The 19991-nt window shown below is 43.3% G+C and overlaps 1 protein-coding gene across 2 annotated transcripts; it reads right to left on the bottom strand.

The window, feature by feature from the left end:
* Positions 1 to 551: 551 nt before the first annotated feature.
* LOC110495853 (four and a half LIM domains protein 2) lies at positions 552 to 11452 on the bottom strand. 2 transcript variants are annotated; one of them, XM_021571327.3, is made up of 6 exons: positions 11061 to 11452; positions 7865 to 8052; positions 6927 to 7101; positions 4554 to 4723; positions 2201 to 2387; positions 552 to 1139 (listed from the first exon to the last, which is right to left on the bottom strand). In XM_021571327.3, exons 2-6 carry the CDS (start codon positions 8018 to 8020, stop codon positions 988 to 990), a joined length of 840 nt encoding a protein of 279 aa, XP_021427002.2. In that variant the 5' UTR covers positions 8021 to 8052; positions 11061 to 11452; the 3' UTR covers positions 552 to 987. The 2 variants fall into 2 exon arrangements, with proteins under 2 accessions (XP_021427002.2, XP_021427003.2); XM_021571328.3 differs by having other exon boundaries at positions 11002 to 11137.
* Between the last annotated feature and the right edge of the window lie 8539 nt (positions 11453 to 19991).

Genomic DNA, 19991 nt, shown 5'->3' with positions numbered 1-19991 from the left:
AAGACATTTGAGAGATTGACGTACTGGAGGCAGAAATTTGTGATTTCCCCTTAGATAGGTCAGCTGCAAAGTCAAAATTGAGTATATTGTAAAAATTCATGAGAACAAAAATGTTATTTTTGGTCGTAATTAAAGGTTAGGGTTAGACCTTAGGGGTTAATTACTTTGTGGCTGTTACTTTGTGCTGTGCCAGCTAGTGACACTCTGCAGAGCTGCCTCCAGAACAAGATTCATTAAGAAAAAAGCTAACCTGCAGCCAAGACCAGGACAGATCCAGGCCCTCGACCTTAGGCACTAATGTTCACATCCCATACCTCCTTTATGTGGTTTTGAATGTTCAAGACTCCAAGAGTCCATTTCCCCCCAAGGGGTGTTTGTACCGCTGGATGGATTCAGGGGTAAGCCATTCATGGGGGTTGTAGGTGTGCTTCCCAAATGCCACCCTATTCCCTATATAGTGCACTACTTTTGACCAGAGCCCATTGGTTTTATTGTTGTCTTTACAGATTTGGAACAAAATCAAATGTCAGAAAGATCAGTCTATCAATGAATTGCCTTTACAATGCTTTATTTCACATTTAGAGTGCAGGTACATGTCATGTTCTCGTTAGATTTCACTGCTTTAATGAAAAGTACAACTCCTGTTATAGGTGTGTCACGGATGATTATCCTAACATATACAACACAATACAATAGTTAAACGTTTCAATGGTAACAAACCTCAGACAAAGTTGTTATTTTGTTAAAAATACATCAAAATTATATCTCTCTTTCTAAGAATCTAATGCAATTTGTGCTCAATTCATCAGACAACATACTGTATCAATCTGAGGCCGGTGCATGCAGAAAGCCCTTTGGGTTAGTCTGAAATGTATATTATTGAATAAATACATCATTCTAATAAATGAAACGTTAGTAGGAGTAGACCTATATTCTCTTGCATCTTTGCCATCTCTGGCTTTGACGCTTCATCCTGGCACACAGCATTTAGACGTATTTGCCACACTCAGGACACATGATCTCATCGCGGGCCGTCAGAAAGCCCCTTCCCACCAGGGAGATGGAGCACTTCTTGCAGTTGAAGCAGTTGTTGTGCCACTGGCGCTCTTCAAACGAGATGTACTTGCTGCCACCCAGACCTGCACAAGCAAGACGAGACAGGCACAGAGAGGGAGGGATGGAGAAAGATGTGAGAGTGGGAACACTGTCCAGCGCATTTCCTTATGAATTACTCCGGATCACTAAGGTAATAATACTAGTGCCATGTCTCTAACAACAGATACATAGATCACCTGACTAGTTAATATGTAACCTCACTGTAAGTAAGGAACCTTGAGTTGGGGTCATTACTACGGAATGATTTGAATAGGAGTGAATAGAAGTGGAGTGTATGGAGTGAAAGGATAAGGAACAAGAGTATTTCAGGCAGGTTTTTTTCTGTCACATGGTAAGGAAAAAGTCATGGTCCTGGTGACATTTTAAAACAGAACACTTTGTGTGTCACTAGGGTGTACAAAACCTTTCTAATATTGAGTTGCACCCCCTTTTGCCTTCAGCACAGCCTCAATTCATTGGGGCATGGACTCTACAAGGTGTCATAATCGTTCCACAGGGATGCTGGCCCATGTTGACTCCAATGCTTCCCACAGTTGTGTCACGTTGGCTAGATGTACTTTGGGTGGTGGACCATTCTTGATACACACAGGAAACTGTTGGGCGTGAAAACCCCAGCAGTGTTGCAGTTCATGACACACTCACACCCGTGCAACTGGCACCTACTACCATACCCCGTTTAAAGGCACTTAAATATTTTGTCTTGCCCATTCACCCTCTGAATGGCACACATACACAATCCATGTCTCAAGGATTAAAAATCCTTCTTTAATTTGTCTTTTCCCCTTCCTGAACACTGATTGAAGTGGATTTAACTGGTGACACCAATAAGGGATCATAGCATTCGCCTGGATTCACCTGGTCAGTCTGTCAGGGAAAGAACAGGTGTTCCTAAAGTTTTGTCCACTCAGTGTATAGTTAACTAATCATAGAGGGGTAAATCCTAACTTCCACTTATGTTGAACTTAGTCTCCCATCGACATCCATGCATGCACTAAGTGAATATTTCACTTAAGTGGATGTAACGATTGGCTCCAGAGACTACAGGTATGTGCAAGGATAAGCCAATGTGAGTGATCATACGTACCACTGATAGGGCTGGTGCAGGTGGCACACTTCTTGGCATACAGGTTGCAGAAGCAGTTCAGGCAGTAGGCAAAGTCGTCCCGAGAGGTGAACCGCTGGCCAGACAGCTGCTGCTTACAACCGGTGCACAGGAAGCAGTCCTTATGCCACGGCTGATCGCGATAGGTCACCCCGCCTGTGGTGATTGGCTACAGGAGACAGAAACAGGAAGTGACAAGTTCAACCACCAATCCATAATTAGGTAACATCAATACCTGTGAAGGTATTTGACCATGGGAAAAAGTAGTACTGCATAATGCGGGTTCTACTGAATTGAGGTGAACTTCTATTCATCACAATCTTTGTTTTGTGTGCACAAGGAACCAGTTTTAAATGCTGACAAAGAATGTAAATAAATGTGAATCTGGAGAGGAGCAATCCATTTTAACACAGAACTCTCCAAAAGCATACATTCTGATGCAGTACACTCCATTTAAGCTCACTCCAGTGGGTTGTATAGGGCTCGCGAGTGGCACAGCAGTCTAAGGCACTATGTCTCAGTGCTAAAGTCGTCACTACAGACTGTGTCACAACCGGCTGTGATTGGGAGTCCCATAGGGCGGCGCACAATTGGCTCAAAGTCATCCGGTTTTGGCCAATGTAGGTCATCATTGTAAATAAGAGTTCGTTCTTAAATGACTTGCCTAGTAAAAAAAAGGTTAAATATAAATATATACAGTGCCTTGCGAAAGTATTCGGCCCACTTGAACTTTGCGACCTTTTGCCACATTTCAGGCTTCAAACATAAAGATATAAAACTGTATTTTTTTGTGAAGAATCAACAACAAGTGGGACACAATCATGAAGTGGAACGACATTTATTGGATATTTCAAACTTTTTTAACAAATCAAAAACTGAAAAATTGGGCGTGCAAAATTATTCAGCCCCCTTAAGTTAATACTTTGTAGCGCCACCTTTTGCTGCGATTACAGCTGTAAGTCGCTTGGGGTATGTCAGTTTTGCACACCGAGAGACTGACATTTTTTCCCATTCCTCCTTGCAAAAAACAGCTCGAGCTCAGTGAGGTTGGATGGAGAGCATTTGTGAACAGCAGTTTTCAGTTCTTTCCACAGATTCTCGATTGGATTCAGGTCTGGACTTTGACTTGGCCATTCTAACACCTGGATATGTTTATTTTTGAACCATTCCATTGTAGATTTTGCTTTATGTTTTGGATCATTGTCTTGTTGGAAGACAAATCTCCGTCCCAGTCTCAGGTCTTTTGCAGACTCCATCAGGTTTTCTTCCAGAATGGTCCTGTATTTGGCTCCATCCATCTTCCCATCAATTTTAACCATCTTCCCTGTCCCTGCTGAAGAAAAGCAGGCCCAAACCATGATGCTGCCACCACCATGTTTGACAGTGGGGATGGTGTGTTCAGCTGTGTTGCTTTTACGCCAAACATAACGTTTTACATTGTTGCCAAAAAGTTCAATTTTGGTTTCATCTGACCAGAGCACCTTCTTCCACATGTTTGGTGTGTCTCCCAGGTGGCTTGTGGCAAACTTTAAACAACACTTTTTATGGATATCTTTAAGAAATGGCTTTCTTCTTGCCACTCTTCCATAAAGGCCAGATTTGTGCAATATACGACTGATTGTTGTCCTATGGACAGAGTCTCCCACCTCAGCTGTAGATCTCTGCAGTTCATCCAGAGTGATCATGGGCCTCTTGGCTGCATCTCTGATCAGTCTTCTCCTTGTATGAGCTGAAAGTTTAGAGGGACGGCCAGGTCTTGGTAGATTTGCAGTGGTCTGATACTCCTTCCATTTCAATATTATCGCTTGCACAGTGCTCCTTGGGATGTTTAAAGCTTGGGAAATCTTTTTGTATCCAAATTCGGCTTTAAACTTCTTCACAACAGTATCTCGGACCTGCCTGGTGTGTTCCTTGTTCTTCATGATGCTCTCTGCGCTTTTAACGGACCTCTGAGACTATCACAGTGCAGGTGCATTTATACGGAGACTTGATTACACACAGGTGGATTGTATTTATCATCATTAGTCATTTAGGTCAACATTGGATCATTCAGAGATCCTCACTGAACTTCTGGAGAGAGTTTACTGCACTGAAAGTAAAGGGGCTGAATAATTTTGCACGCCCAATTTGTCAGTTTTTGATTTGTTAAAAAAGTTTGAAATATCCAATAAATGTCGTTCCACTTCATGATTGTGTCCCACTTGTTGTTGATTCTTCACAAAAAAATACAGTTTTATATCTTTATGTTTGAAGCTTGAAATGTGGCAAAAGGTCGCAAAGTTCAAGGGGGCCGAATACTTTCGCAAGGCACTGTATATAAAACAGTATATACTACCTTCTTGCATTGGATACACTGCATGGCAAACTGCTTCTCGTAACAGGGCACGCAGTAGTTACTGTTGTCCTTATTGATGAAGTTCTTGGTGCCGATTGGCTGCTGGCAGTGCTGGCAAGTAAAGCAGGCCTCATGCCAGCTGTTGCCCTTATGCTCCATCTTCTTGGAGCCTGCGAGAGAGGAGAGAGAGGAGAGAGAGAGAGGAGAGAGAGGAGAGAGAGGAGAGCGAGAGAGAGGAGAGAGAGGAGAGAGAGGAGAGAGAGAGGAGAGACAGAGAGAGAGAGGGGAGAGAGAGAGAGACAGGGGAAGTGAGAGAGAGAAACAGTTGAAGTCGGAAGTTTACATACACCTTAGCCAAATACATTTAAACTCAGTTTTTCACAATTCCTGACATTTAATCCTAGTAAAAAATTCCCTGTCTTAGTTCAGTTAGGATCACCACTTTATTTTAAGAATGTGAAATGTCAGAATAATAGTAGAGAGAATGATTTATTTCAGCTTTTATTTCTTTCATCACATTCCCAGTGGGTCAGAAGTTTACATACACTCAATTATTATTTGGTAGCTTTGCCTTTAAATTGTTTAACTTGTGTCAAACGTTTCGGGTAGCCTTCCACAACCTTCCCAAAATAAGTTGGGGGAAAGTTTGGCCCATTCCTCCTGACAGAGCTGGTGTAACTGAGTCATGTATGTAGGCCTCCTTGCTCGCACACGCTTTTTCAGTTCTGCCCACAAATTTTTTATGGAATTGAGGTCAGGGCTTTGTGATTGCCACTCCAATACCTTGACTTTGTTGTCCTTAAGCCATTTTGCCACAACTTTGGAAGTATGCTTGGGGTCATTGTCCATTCGGAAGACCCATTTTCGACCAAGCTTTATCTTCCTGACTGATGTCTTGAGATGTTGCTTCAATATATCCACATACTTTTCTTACCTCATGATGCCATCTATTTTGTGAAGTGCACCAGTCCCTCCTGCAGCAAAGCACCCCCACAACATGATGCTGCCACACCCGTGCTTCATGGTTGGGATGGGGTTCTTCGGCTTGCAAGCCTCCCCCTTTTTCCTCCAAACATAACAATGGTCATTATGGCCAAACAGTTCTATTTTTGTTTCATCAGACCAGAGGACATTTCTCCAAAAACTCCGATCTTTGTCCCCATGTGCAGTTGCAAACCGTAGTCTAGCTTTTTTTATGGCGGTTTTGGAGCAGTGGCTTCTTCCTTGCTGAGCGGCCTTTCAGGTTATGTCGATATAGGACTCGTTTTACTGTGGATATAGAAACTTTTGTACCGGTTTCCTCCAGCATCTTCACAAGGTCCTTTTCTGTTGTTCTGGGATTGATTTGCACTTTTTTCTCCAAAGTACGTTCATCTCTAGGAGACGGAACGCGTCTCCTTCCTGAGCGGTATAAAGGCTGTGTGGTCCCATGGTGTTTATACTGTGTACTATTGTTTGTACAGATGAACGTGGTACCTTCAGGCATTTGGAAATCGATCCCAAGGATGAACCAGACTTGTGGAGGTCTGCAATTTTTTTCTGAGGTCTTGGCTGATTTCTTTTGATTTTCCCATGATGTCAAGCAAAGAGGCACCGAGTTTGAAGGTAGGCCTTGAAATACATCCACAGATACACCTCCAATTGATTCAAATTATGTCAATTAGCTTATCAGAAGCTTCTAAAGCCATGACATCATTTTCTGGAATTTTCCAAAGTGTTTAAAGGCACAATCAACTTAGTGTATGTAACTTCTGACCCACTGGAATTGTGATACAGTGAATTATAAGTGAAATAATCTTTCTGTAAACAATTGTTGGAAAAATTATTTGTGTCATGCACAAAGTAGATGTCCTAACCCACTTTCCAAAACTATAGTTTGTTAACAAGAATTTTGTGGAGTGGTTGAAAAAACGAGTTTTAATGACTCCTACCAAAGTGTATGTAAACTTCTGACTTCAACTGTAGATATAATAATATAATTGAGATCAGAGAAACAGGAAAATCAGGTTACATAGGGACTGATCTTCCAGAGTGACACATTGAATAATGACACCAGTAGTGGTACGTGAGCTGGCTCCACCAAACTATGACAGACCATCCACTGTCCCGCTTGACTGCTGCAACGACATCATTCAACACAAACTCCTAACACATGTCCTAGGAGTTGGAAACTTGGCATCCATGATTGCACCAAATAGACTAGCTAGTAGCCAAATCCTACTTAAATCTCAACTCAGTTAGATGTCTGGCAAATCTGTCAACTCTTTCCCCTTCAGTAGTTTCCTTGCCAGTACCAGTAGATTGTGTACTGGCCAAATCCAACTGAGAGCCCCATTCACTGACCCCCCCCTGTCAGGCCAGACATTTCCTTACCTGGCATGATGGTCTTCTTGCACTCGTGGCACTTGGAGGAGTACTCGTTGGAGTAGCACTCGGTGCAGAGCAGCTGGTCGTCCTTGGTGGAGAAGGGCTTGTCCACCAGGGAGCGGCTACACTTGAAGCAGTGGAAGCAGTCGTCATGCCAGTGGCGGTCCTTGTAGGACAGGTCCTGAAGAAGGAGGACGGGACAGAGAGTCAGGGTCAGGTGTATCTCCATTCAACTCGTTGCCTCCTTTTCTGGGATAATGGACATCAGCGTTTTTGACCGAATCTAAGGGCCACCAGTCTGTTAAGATTACCACACATTGTGTTCTAGTGATCTGCCATAGCAGTGACCTCAACTCAACTCCTATCTGCTGGAGGCATGGTGACAATGGATGTGTGACAACATGTGCCTAATTAGCTACCGATTTAGATGAATGACTGAATAATGACTGACATGGGAGCAGGGGTGGCATTCACAGCTATGGGTTAGATAAACTGAAAGAGGCACAATTTATAGTCCAATATTTACATGTGTATAATGGAAGGGGGGGAGGGGTTGGGGGGCAAGTGTTTAAATTGTGTAGTATTAAGCAGTCATAGTGGGAGTCTGGTAGCAGCAGTTGTGATGTGTGTGTAGCTTGAACGTGTATGTGTGTGTGTATCTGTGTGGGTGCGTGTGTGCGTGAGTGAGTGCATGTGTGCTAAGATGCTGAGAGCCGGTGCATAGTGGTATGTCCTGTGTCCCTCTAGGTCAATGACTGTGCCTGGGTCTGGGGTATCTGTGTTTTAATTCCATCGACTCCTGTTCTAATTCCAAGTTCTGTTTAACACCTGAGTCATAGAAGTGAAGTGAATACTAGTAGGAAGGAATACAACCGATCGCGAAATAGAGAATTTGGGTACTGGTAAATTCTACTGTACACCACCACGTTTAGTGGTCCACCTACCCTGCTGCTGCAGCCAATGGACTTCTTGCACTCTTCACAGGAGTTAGAGTACAGGTTCTCGTAGCACTTCACACAGTAGGGGTTCTCTTCCCTGAGCACATACTTCCTCCCAAACAGGGACTCCTTGCAGTAATGGCAGTCGTAGCGTTCCGCCATTTTGGATCAAATCTCTTCCTTTGCTCTCTTGCCTGTAAAATAGGACATTAACATTTAGAGTCACCCAGTTTCTTCAATAGGAGACGGAGTGAAAATTTGACTTAAATTGAAGTTTTTCCCCTGAGTGAAAAATTGGTTTCAGTGTTACATGATTCTTCCATTTTTTAAATATATTTTTAATTTACTTTTTACTTTAGTTTATTTAGTAAATATTTTCTTATCTATATTTTCTTAAAACGGCATTGCAGGTTAAGTTCTTGTAAGTAATCATTTCACGGTAAGGTCTACTACCCCTGTTCTATTCAGCGCACGTGACAAATCAAATTTGATTTGATTTGGATCAACATGTGATGTATTTTAATAGTGGATTGGTCTCAATGACCATGAGACCACAAGGTCAATGTGATGTAATGACATAATGAACTAGACTACGACATATAAGGCTTACTAATGTCCTAACGTAGCTAAAAATAAAAGTATCTCTGTGGTTCAATCAATGGATCAAAATTCAAGTCACGATGAGACCTTGGAGAAGGAAGTCCGCGAGAGTAAATTGGTTACGCAATCAGCTGCTTTGGTGAGCTATCGCATCAGTTGAGGACACAGCTGTTCGCTTAAGAGCTTCACATTTAAAGTGGTAGAATGCTGTAATCAGCCAGAAATGTAAATAGTTCCCACACACTGGTTCAATGAAATGATGTTGAACCAACATGGAATAGACTGTGGCAGTCTAATCTGTGGCAGTCTGTGGTCCGGGGGGATTTTTAGTAAGTCTATTTCTATGGGGTAGACGCCACGGGAGGCTGGTAGCGCCTTAATTGGGGAGGATGGGCTTGTGGTAATGACTGGAGCAGAATGAGTGGAATGTTGTAAAATACACCAAACACATTGTTTGATGCCACTCCATTCGCTCCGTTCCAGTCATTATTATGAGCCGTCCTCCCCTCAGCGGGGATATTTATGGTTGATTGGCAGGTTCATTTGATCTGTCAAGGACAAATGAAGAACTTTGAAGTCACAGGAAATAGGCTAATTCAATGAAACCTGCATTGCAGACCTCATTCACCAGCACATTGACATACTTCCTTCCCCATGTCGTCTAGAAAAATCAGAATAGTGTTGGGTATGAGACGCAGATAGATCTCTTTCATGACGTGTAGATGCTTCCCATTTTCAGAATAAGACATGAGCCTAGTTGTGACACACTGTCACATGCAGTTGCCTATAACAATCCAAATCTAATTTCAGTTGACTTCCTGTCCCATTGCCCTACCACAACAAAGACCTCAATTCATCCATTCCCAAATCAGAGTCAGGCTCAAAAGCTCTGTCAGGTGTTAGTAGTAGTTTAGACCCTTTTACTAACAGTACATGGATTCATACATTAAGCCCAATGAGATCTCATTTCCCCTCAATCTCCTGTCTAATTCAAGGTCTACAATGGATCTCTATTATTGTAATTATACTGTTACAGACCAAACATTGTCCCTGGACCACCATTTGTTGCTTTAGCCATAATCTCATTGCAGGGCCGTAGAGTCTTACAGGCCACACAAATTGTCACGACACTACCATGACACCATGGCTAATAAAAGATCACGATGAGTGACTCCAGGGCCCCTACCATGGACGGGTATGCAAAAACGTGGCCCTTCAGGCAACTGCCCAGCCCACCCAAACCTCCATCTCATTTCATCCAGCCCCACTGCACTGATTCCTGTATTCAGCCGCTCTTTGTTTTCGAAGACTACTTACTCTTCAGCGTTCAGCTCATCTTCAGCGTTCAGACCCTCGAATGTACTTGTCCTCTTGCTCAGTTGTGCACCTAGTCTTTAGACTAGTTGAGTATCTGGAGCGTCAACATTTGTGGGTTCGATTACAGGCTCAAAATGTCCAGAAACAAATAATTTTCTTCTGAAACTCATCAGTCTATTTTTGTTCTGAGAAATGAAGGTTATTCCATGTGAGAAATTTCCAAGAAACTGAAAATCTCATACAACGCTGTGTACTACTCCCTTCACAGAACAGCGCAAACTGGCTCTAACCAGAATAGAAAGAGGAGTGGGAGGCCCCGGTGCAAAAGTGAGCAAGAGGACAAGTACATTAGAGTGTCTAGTTATAGACTAGAATAGACTGACGAGTTTCAGAAGAAAGTTATTTGTTTCTGGCCATTTTGAGCCTGTAATCGAACCCACAAATACTGATGCTCCAGATACTCAACTAGTCTAAAGAAGGCCAGTTGTATTGCTTCTTTAATCAGCACAACCGTTTTCAGCTGTGCTAACATAATTGCAAGGGGGTTTTCTCATGATCAATTAGCCTTTTAAACACAAAGTGCCATTGGAACACAGAAGTGATGGTTGCTGACAATGGGCCTCTGTACGCCTATGTAGACGTTCCATTAAAAATCAGCCGTTTCCAGCTACAATAGTCATTTACAACATTAACAATGTCTACACTGTATTTCTGATCAATTTGATGTTATTTTAATGGACAAAGAAATGTGCTTTTCTTCCAAAAACAAGGACATTTCTAAGTGACCCCAAACTTTTGAACGGTAGTGTATATTCCACGTTAGTTCCAAGTAACTTCACTGAAATTACGTGGAAACAACGTTGATTCAACCAGTGTGTGCCCAGTGGGAAGTTACTGATAGCTATTGATATCTGTATATATCAAAGCATTTGAAACTAATCTGAAGCAAAATGTATCAAGCAAACATCAACCACCTAATTCCAAAATAAAAGGATGAGGGTTAGCTCTAAAGCACCGCAAAGTTTCACAAATCCAAAAAGCTAATTTGCTGCCAAAGAGAACAAGCTCTAGCCTGAAGAAAGCGTCTGCAGCTCAGCCTCAGCTGTGTGAGTGGCTGCAAGTTAGCAAGTGAGACGGAGAGCAGTGGAACAGACAGAAATCAATAAACGGATGTCTAGAATAACCAAAGGAAGTGTAAAAAAGAGAGTAGACCAGTAGTCAGTTACCAGAACAGTGGACCAGAGCCAGAGTAGAGAAAGAAGTGTCCGGAGAAGTGTCCTCCTACCTGTGAGTGGGGCAGCCTCAGCCTGTGTGCCTCTTGCCAGAGGAGTCAGAGCAGACAGAGAGTTGAGGGAGAAGACCAGTCCTAGTCTCTGCTTGATTGGTTTAAGAGCAGCAGTACTCGGGGACTGGGCAGTGGGGTGACTGGGGTGGGCCGGACCACTTGATCTGAGGCTATAAATATAACGTAACTACTGAGCTACACTGGAGCCAGAACTTTACATCTCCCCACAATCTGACAAACAGTGGCCTTTTATGGCTTCACTGTATATTATAGAGAGAATACTGTCACACAGATACACAGGCATGCCCACACAAGCACACATGAGGTCACAAATGCAAATGATTACGGTCCTACCATCTACCATCCCTCTCCATCCCTCTCCATCCCTCTCCATCCCTCTCCATCCCATGGACAATTATTTGAGTTATTTTTTTTTATGAAAAAAATATGTCTGCTACATGAAACGCAATAGCTCTAAAGAGAAATATAACGTTTCCAACAGTGGACTCTCAGTAAGCTCACTTCATCCGTGGCCTCTGGAAAAAGGATTTGTGTTCCGCTCCTGTTACTCACACTCCACTCCAGGAGAGGTTTGATATCTCCAATGGACACAATGGCCCTGACAGACAGACTGGAACGGCTTAACATGGCCTCAAGAGGCCTCCTGTGGACCTCCTGTGGACCTGTGGACATTACTGATTATTCTAGGTTCCCCGAGAAAACAAAATCACACGCAACAGGACTGAGCGAGTTCACCATGTCAGGGGAATCAGGTGGAGCTGAGGAGGGTTTTCAACTTTATTCCTGGAAGGCTATGGAATGGAAACAGGCTGACGTTCAACGCCAGCCCAGCACTAACCTGACTGGTTCAAATAACCAAGGTTCAGACTGACTACCATGATTAGTTTATCAGTTGAAACAAGAGTTGATCTATACTAAACCGGTGTGTTTCATTCCTGATGGATGATCATGAGACTACATTGTTTGTTCTCTGTCATTTGTGAGCTAGAATCATCAACACCAGGCCCCTCGTGTCTCACAGCCAATCCCTCGCCATCGTTATATAAAGCTACTCCAGTTGTAGCCTTTAAGGCTGGGCAGGGAAGTGGATGGGATACTGTCTGATGGGAGGTGTAGAGTAGGGGGTGTGATACTGTCTGATGGGAGAGGTAGAGTAGAGGGTGTGATACTGTCTGATGGGAGAGGTAGAGTAGAGGGTGTGATACTGTATGATGGGAGGGGTAGAGTAGGGGGTGTGAGACTGTATGATGGGAGGGGTAGAGTAGGGGGTGTGAGACTGTATGTGGGAGGTGTAGAGTAGGGGGTGTGATACTGTCTGATGGGAGAGGTAGAGTAGAGGGTGTGATACTGTCTGATGGGAGAGGTAGAGTAGAGGGTGTGATACTGTATGATGGGAGGGGTAGAGTAGGGGGTGTGAGACTGTATGATGGGAGGGGTAGAGTAGGGGGTGTGAGACTGTATGTGGGAGGGGTAGAGTAGGGGGTGTGAGACTGTATGATGGGAGGGGTAGAGTAGGGGGTGTGAGACTGTATGATGGGAGAGGTAGAGTAGGGGGTGTGATACTGTATGATGGGAGGGGTAGAGTAGGGGGTGTGAGACTGTAATGATGGGAGGGGTAGAGTAGGGGGTGTGAGACTGTATGATGGGAGGGGTAGAGTAGGGGGTGTGATACTGTATGATGGGAGGGGTAGAGTAGGGGGTGTGAGACTGTATGATGGGAGGGGTAGAGTAGGGGGTGTGAGACTGTATGTGGGAGGGGTAGAGTAGGGGGTGTGAGACTGTATGATGGGAGGGGTAGAGTAGGGGGTGTGAGACTGTATGATGGGAGAGGTAGAGTAGGGGGTGTGATACTGTATGATGGGAGGGGTAGAGTAGGGGGTGTGAGACTGTAATGATGGGAGGGGTAGAGTAGGGGGTGTGAGACTGTATGATGGGAGGGGTAGAGTAGGGGGTGTGATACTGTATGATGGGAGGGGTAGAGTAGGGGGTGTGAGACTGTATGATGGGAGGGGTAGAGTAGGGGGTGTGAGACTGTATGATGGGAGGGGTAGAGTAGGGGGTGTGATACTGTCTGGTGGGAGAGGTAGAGTAGGGGGTGTGATACTGTATGATGGGAGGGGTAGAGTAGGGGGTGTGAGACTGTAATGATGGGAGGGGTAGAGTAGGGGGTGTGAGACTGTATGATGGGAGGGGTAGAGTAGGGGGTGTGATACTGTATGATGGGAGGGGTAGAGTAGGGGGTGTGAGACTGTATGATGGGAGGGGTAGAGTAGGGGGTGTGAGACTGTATGATGGGAGGGGTAGAGTAGGGGGTGTGATACTGTATGATGGGAGGGGTAGAGTAGGGGATCGGTGTAATATTTTTCCAGGGGATGAGAGAACGCAGTCTGGCGTCTCTCTCTTCCCCTCTCCCCATTCCTCGCTCCCTCCCTCTCCTGGTTGGAACAGAGATCCTAAGCATATGTCCTCTGTGGGTTTTGGCTGCCTCTCACATGGCATTTCTCAGAGTTCTGGAGGGGGGGGGGGGGACCTTGCACCCATCGTCAATTAACACACAATTTGCACGCCTCACAGTAATCCATTTATTGTGACATTGCTCATACCATACTAAACAAGCCTTTTGTTGTTTGTGTTTGCCTATGCAATGTTTATGTCGGGGTATTTACAACATGATGGTGGGTTAATGATCATTTACAGATTGTTTTAACTCCAATACAAACATATGATTACAGAAAATGTGTCAACTGACATTGAAACATTGAATGCTTCTGGAGACCCTAATCCAAATTGAAGGGATATTCAATCCAACAATAATCACATTTTACGGTCCTATTCTTTATTAGTCACACAGAACCCATTGAGAGCTGTTACATGAACAGACATGATGTAAAAATGATGTGTCTTATTATCAAATGAAGGTCGTTGGCCCACATTCTGAAATTCCACTCTGCCTTGTGACATTCACTCCAACAAAAGTGTATGGCAAAAAGGTCCTGGGTGCAGTGAAATATTTCTCTTCATTTGTTAACGTCATCTAGCACTCATGGTCCTGGGGACAACCCAAACCATGAGTGTGGTTCCAAACATAGCATGGACTTAATGTGATAAGGGGAATGTTAATGTCCTGACACAGATAAGTTGTGAGAGAGATAGTGTGTGTAGACTTGTATGACTCGAGACAGTTCCTTGGAAACATCTATTGAAGAAATTAAAGAGTGACAATCTCTTTGCAGTGATGTGCTGTCTTGTCAACACCTACAGCATAAACAGATTTGGGACCACATGAAGTGCTCCTAGATGACCCCTCGGTGTAGTATGTACTTTGCATTTTGGCAGCGCTCATATCTAGGTAACTGCCAAAATAATGGAAACACTTGAGTAAATGAGGGTTACAAAGAATATTGAAAGCAGGTGCTTCCACACAGGCTTTAAGTTTGCCGATGACACAACGGTGGTAGGCCTGATCACCAACAATGATGAGACAGCCTATAGGGAGGAGGTCAGAGACCTGGCAGTGTGGTGCCAGGACAACAACCTTTCCCTCAATGGAACAAGACAAAGGAGATGATTGTGGACTACAGGAAAAGGAGGGCCGAGCACGCCCCCCATTCACATCGACGGGTCTGTGGTGGAGCAGGTAGAGCGCTTCAAGTTCCTTGGTTTCCACATCACTGACAAACTATGGTCTAAACACACCAAGACAGTTGTGAAGAGGGCACAACAACACCTAGTCCCCCTCCGGAGACTGAAAAGATTTGGCATGGGTCCTCAGATACTCCATTTTTTTTTTTTACAGCTGCACCACCATATTTGCCTTTTATTGTGTTACTTTCTTTATACTTTAGTTTTATTTTGTCAAATATTTTCTTCACTTTTATTTTCCTTAAAATGGCATTGTTGGTTAAGGACAAATACTGTAACGTGATTTGATTTGATTCAGATTTTTGGTGCCGCATAGAACCCCTTTCAATGATTCTTTATAGAATCTTTATGGAGAACGGTTCTATGAAAACCTTTCCTCATCTCAAAGGTTCTACAAATAACCTTTTAAAGAGCCATTCATTATAATTTTTCTGGTTAGCCATATTATATTGTTACATTTCCAGGTGTTAATCGACTAGTTTAATCAGCTGTGCTAGCTCTGGAACTGCCAGGCGTTCCTAAGGAGAGAATTGAGAAACCTTGATTTAGACAACAGTTCTCAATTGATGCAAGACAATCTGACACACAGTTGCACAAAAAGACCTGTGAGCAAACCACGTCCCAAAATATTCTAAGGAGCCAAATGGCTACTGTAGTCATTATGATTCCACATAGAACCATCACCTTTCCCAAAGAACCCTTGAGGAATCCTCTTTTCTAAATGTGTATTCTTGGACTAAAGCACCTTTTGATGGTGAATCTCCATTAACCATGTTTCAAAGTCAAGGACTAGGCCTAGTCTATCTGTGTCCGGGAATCTGGCCCTGGGCGTCTTGTTAAACCAGTTGGTCTGACCATCACCTCTTTATAGTCAAAGGGAGGAATAGCTTTCTCTCAGAAGACTCAAGCCCGAACAGCGCTGGCTAGCCAAGCAATGTTAAACTAATAAGCTCTCACAAAGCTATAAGGAAAAGTGAGTTTGGTAAGTGTTAGCTGGATCAGGGCAGGTGGACTTGGAGCTCCGCAACAGTTGTCTTTTGTGTTGGTGACTGGAGTGCATGCCAGCCTGTGTTCTGACGCACTCGCTCAAGAGGCCAGCCAGCACAGAGCTATGCCAGGACGCCAGGACAGAGTCCCTGCAGGGAATGGGCTGTCGACTTGTGGGGCCTGGGCCACTGCTACAGTAACTCCCCTGATCCCATTGCCAATTAAAACTCATCTCACCAGACCAGGGGTAGCCATATCAAAGGACTGACTCCCCAGATATTTACATGACCCATTGCCTAAGTGCCCTGTTCCTCTGATGATGAACATACACGAAGTATACCAAACATTTGGAACACCTCCCTAATATTGAGTTGTAAAACAGACCCTGGTCCAGCCCTACAACTTTCCTAGGGGACTAGGGACTAGGGACTGTTTTTGTACAGGACCTCAGTTCAGATATGGCAAAGTATTGCCACTTATAATTGACTTAAGTCAATCAAAAACAAAACTGTCAACATTGTAAGTTAACTGAGGCTAATTTGTAGTGGTTAATGTTAAGGAAGAGTTAATACATGCCATTAATGTCACCCCATTGTCCACTGGCTTTTCATTAGAGAGAAATAGAAGAATAAGGTCAATTGGTGCTTGTCATTGACCACATTTTTCCATTAGTACTCGTCGGACTTGGCGTGCAAAGGCTCATAGTAACTTGACTTGTGGTGAGACACATTTTCTGCCATCCAAACAGGGTCAGCGTTGTTTTTTTATTTTTTACCTTGACTGTACAACATATGGACTGTGCGCAGATGTTGTACAGTCATCATCCCTATAAAGACATGTCTTTGCCTGAACGCCAGAGGATGGTCTCCTGATCAGGGACAGGGGCCAGGAATGCAAGGATCTGTCAATAAGCACTCTTTAAAGAGACAAGAGACAGAATGGAGTCATCAACAGCCGTAAATCAACTAAAATCACATGAGCAAATTCTAGAATATTCTTGAATTCTTCAAAATGCTGCTTTTATATGAGTTCATGTGGACTGAGTGGACTGGTTCAGTGAAACCTGTTAACCCATGTATTTCACTCGGCCTGGTTATGTAACGGTCATCGTCGTCTGATGAGGAAAAAAATCGGACCAAAGCGCAGCGTGGTAAGTGTTCATGACTTTTATTAAACTGAACACTGAAACAAAAAAAATAACAAAGTGCAAAACCAAACCGAAACAGTTCTGTCAGGTGCAGAACACTAAAACAGAAAACAACTACCCACAAAACATAGGTGGGAAAAAGCTACCTAAGTATGGTTCCCAATCAGAGACAACGATAGTCAGCTGTCCCTGATTGAGAACCATACCCGGCCAAAACAAAGAAATACCAAAACATAGAAAAAAGAACATAGAATGCCCACCCCAAATCACACCCTGACCAAACCAACATAGAGACATAAAAAGCTCTCTCAGGTCAGGGCGTGACAGGTTATGTCTTGATAATGAAGATAATATCATAATATATCATAAAAATCGCATATATCAACATTTCTATTATTATCTATTATATTCTAATAATAATATAATAACAATATATGCAATTTAGCAGTTTTATCCAAATCATCTTGCAGTGGATACATTTTATATATGGGTGGTCCTGGGAATCAACCCACTGTCCTGGTGTTGCAAACACCATGCTCTACCAACTGAGCTACAGAGGACCACAAAATGTATAGTAAACATGAGTAGGACATTGCCTCCTAGTCTAGAGCCTTGTGATACAGTTCACCTGGTGATCCTGTAGATCCGGGAACGCCAGTGTATCTTGGGTGAATCCTAAATGGCACCAGATATCCCTTTATAGGGCCACGGGGTTATGCGAGGCTGTGTCTAGTCTTGTCCACCAGCCGGCTCCATAGCAATTAGCCTCATAGACAAGGTTTTGCTGGTAAAAGTAATATAGTGTGTAAGGAATGGGGTGCCATTTCATGTGAAGCCTTTGTTCCCAAATGTGAACGATCCTTTTCAGCGGTAATCCAATGGCATCCCCCTTTGTATTAGCTTTAAGTGTCTCTGTAGAGCTGATGTAACAAATGGGAGCACAAATTTGATTTCTAGCTAAACAGAACTTAAATGGATTAGATTCCCTGCCGGCCACAGGTTAGAGCCAATGGTAATGCTTCCAATTCACTTATTCAACCTTTCTCTTCCTCTTGCAACTCCTACCTTGCTCATTGCTGTAGGTCTAGAAGATAATGCATTCTCAGTCTACTTTCCTGGTCAAAAAAAGAGTTTGATACAACATACAGATAAACTACAGTATGTTGAATTTCATTAAAGAAACCCCTGTTGGGTTTACGTAACATTTAGGACACTAGAAACTGATGGAACCAGTGATACGGTGACAAATGGCAACCACTGACCTGCCTGAACATTCAATAATTCACAATACTGATACAGACTAAGTCAACTTTCACTTGCTGGAAAAAAACAAGTTCAAAGTGTCCCAATTGAATCTCAGCCTATCATGTGTATACTCATCCCTTTCAGAATTTGGGATGACGTTTTTCCGTTGAGCATCGTCGAGCCTTCTGAAGTCTTAATTGGCAAATCCACTTAATTCACCCTGGCTGACTCTGCTTATGCAATTATCCTCTCAGGGTTTGTTGTTTACGACTTATGATCACATGAGTCTGGTTCTCTTGTTGTTTCCCTTATTCATGTGTTCATCCTTCCTCACGAGTTCCATCTAGCCTCATAACATAAATCGTCTTATTTCATAGTTTCACTCTGGCAGCAAATCTCTTAGGGCTTTGTGCACTGATGATCTTCCATCAAGAGTTCTCAGAATCAAATAGCATAAGAGGTTGTACTTGGAATACGCTACGTGACACACAGATGATTCCAGGGGATCAAACATGAGTAAGTGGGTCTTTAATCATGTGATGTAACATACCCTAGAAAGGTAGTTAATTCACACACACACAGGCACACACACACACACACACACACACACACACACACACACACACACACACACACACACACACACACACACACACAGCTCAGTTGGATAAGTAGTTCAGCACCTTAATGTGATGTACAAGCATGCTCAACAGCCTACAATCACATTCATTACCTATAACCAATTCCAAGTAAGGGAATTCTCAAGATATTTCAGAATTAGGCCTACAAAATGTAATTGTGCCCAATCCAGATCCCAAATGAGCATTTCACAGAATCATAAGTTTGATAAGGTGAGAAATCCAATAAGTGGAAGAGTGGTTTATGCTCCCCAGGTCTATGTTACTTTGACCTGTATAGAGAAGTGATGTACAGCCTGTAGCGCCTGGAACCCTGTCAAATCTCACTGCTGATCACTGCTGATTGTGTGTGTATTTGTGTTTGTGATTACTACAGGAAGAACATGTCAGATCTGGGGAGGGTGGAGAATCCCAAGTCAAAATAACCCTGAAAAGCAATGCTGATACGATTAGGGGGGGCAGCAAGGCCTAAAAATGTGTCACTCTCTCATGCTAGTACTACAGAAGCGATCTCATTCCATTTTTGTTGTTGTTGTTCCTCTCACAAAGTCTTGCTTCCTAGAAATGCCCCAATAATCAAATAATGCTGGAGCTGAATGACGGGACAAACAAACATGGGGAAACATAAATACAAATGTATCCATTCCTTCCTTAACTCTTCCACATCACCTGATCCACCCGGTCGTATCTTTATACAGATATGAAGCGGAGGCCAAAAATCTCTGGTACATTCGACTGAGTGAGGGCACTCCTCACTCACAAGAGAATCGGTCTCCGTGGCATTCTCTGACTGTAAGACATTCTGATGAAACTTGTGGGACTACAGGGCTGACATTAAGTGTCTAATTGGGTTGACCTAAATCATTGTGGGTGATGTGCTGGAGATCATATGTCCTTTGGGGATTAAAGGTCGCTGAAACATAACCCTTTGACCAGCTGGAGGGCAAAGACAGGTTGTAGAGTAAAGGTGAAAGCATGTCGGCAAACCCGAGGGTCTGTTTTGATTCTAATTGACCTCCTATATATGAACTTTCTGTCCTTGAAAAAACTGTATTTTCTCCTTGAATGCTTGGATTCACCCCACGACTCAACCTAGAATTTGAAACAAGAAGAAAACGTTCAACCTCACATGCGTTTCAACAATGTGTTTCTTCTCTCTCCCTGTGCAGGCAGGTGCTTATTAATCTGTTATGACTTAACCCATAGCTTTGTTAGGCAACTAGGTAACGATCACATTGATAAGTTAAATTG

Source organism: Oncorhynchus mykiss, chromosome 18, assembly GCF_057628025.1.
Source record: "Oncorhynchus mykiss isolate SJ-2025 chromosome 18, ASM5762802v1, whole genome shotgun sequence".
In the NCBI taxonomy this organism is placed as follows: domain Eukaryota; kingdom Metazoa; phylum Chordata; class Actinopteri; order Salmoniformes; family Salmonidae; genus Oncorhynchus; species Oncorhynchus mykiss.
This window is presented reverse-complemented; position numbering and strand designations above follow the sequence as displayed.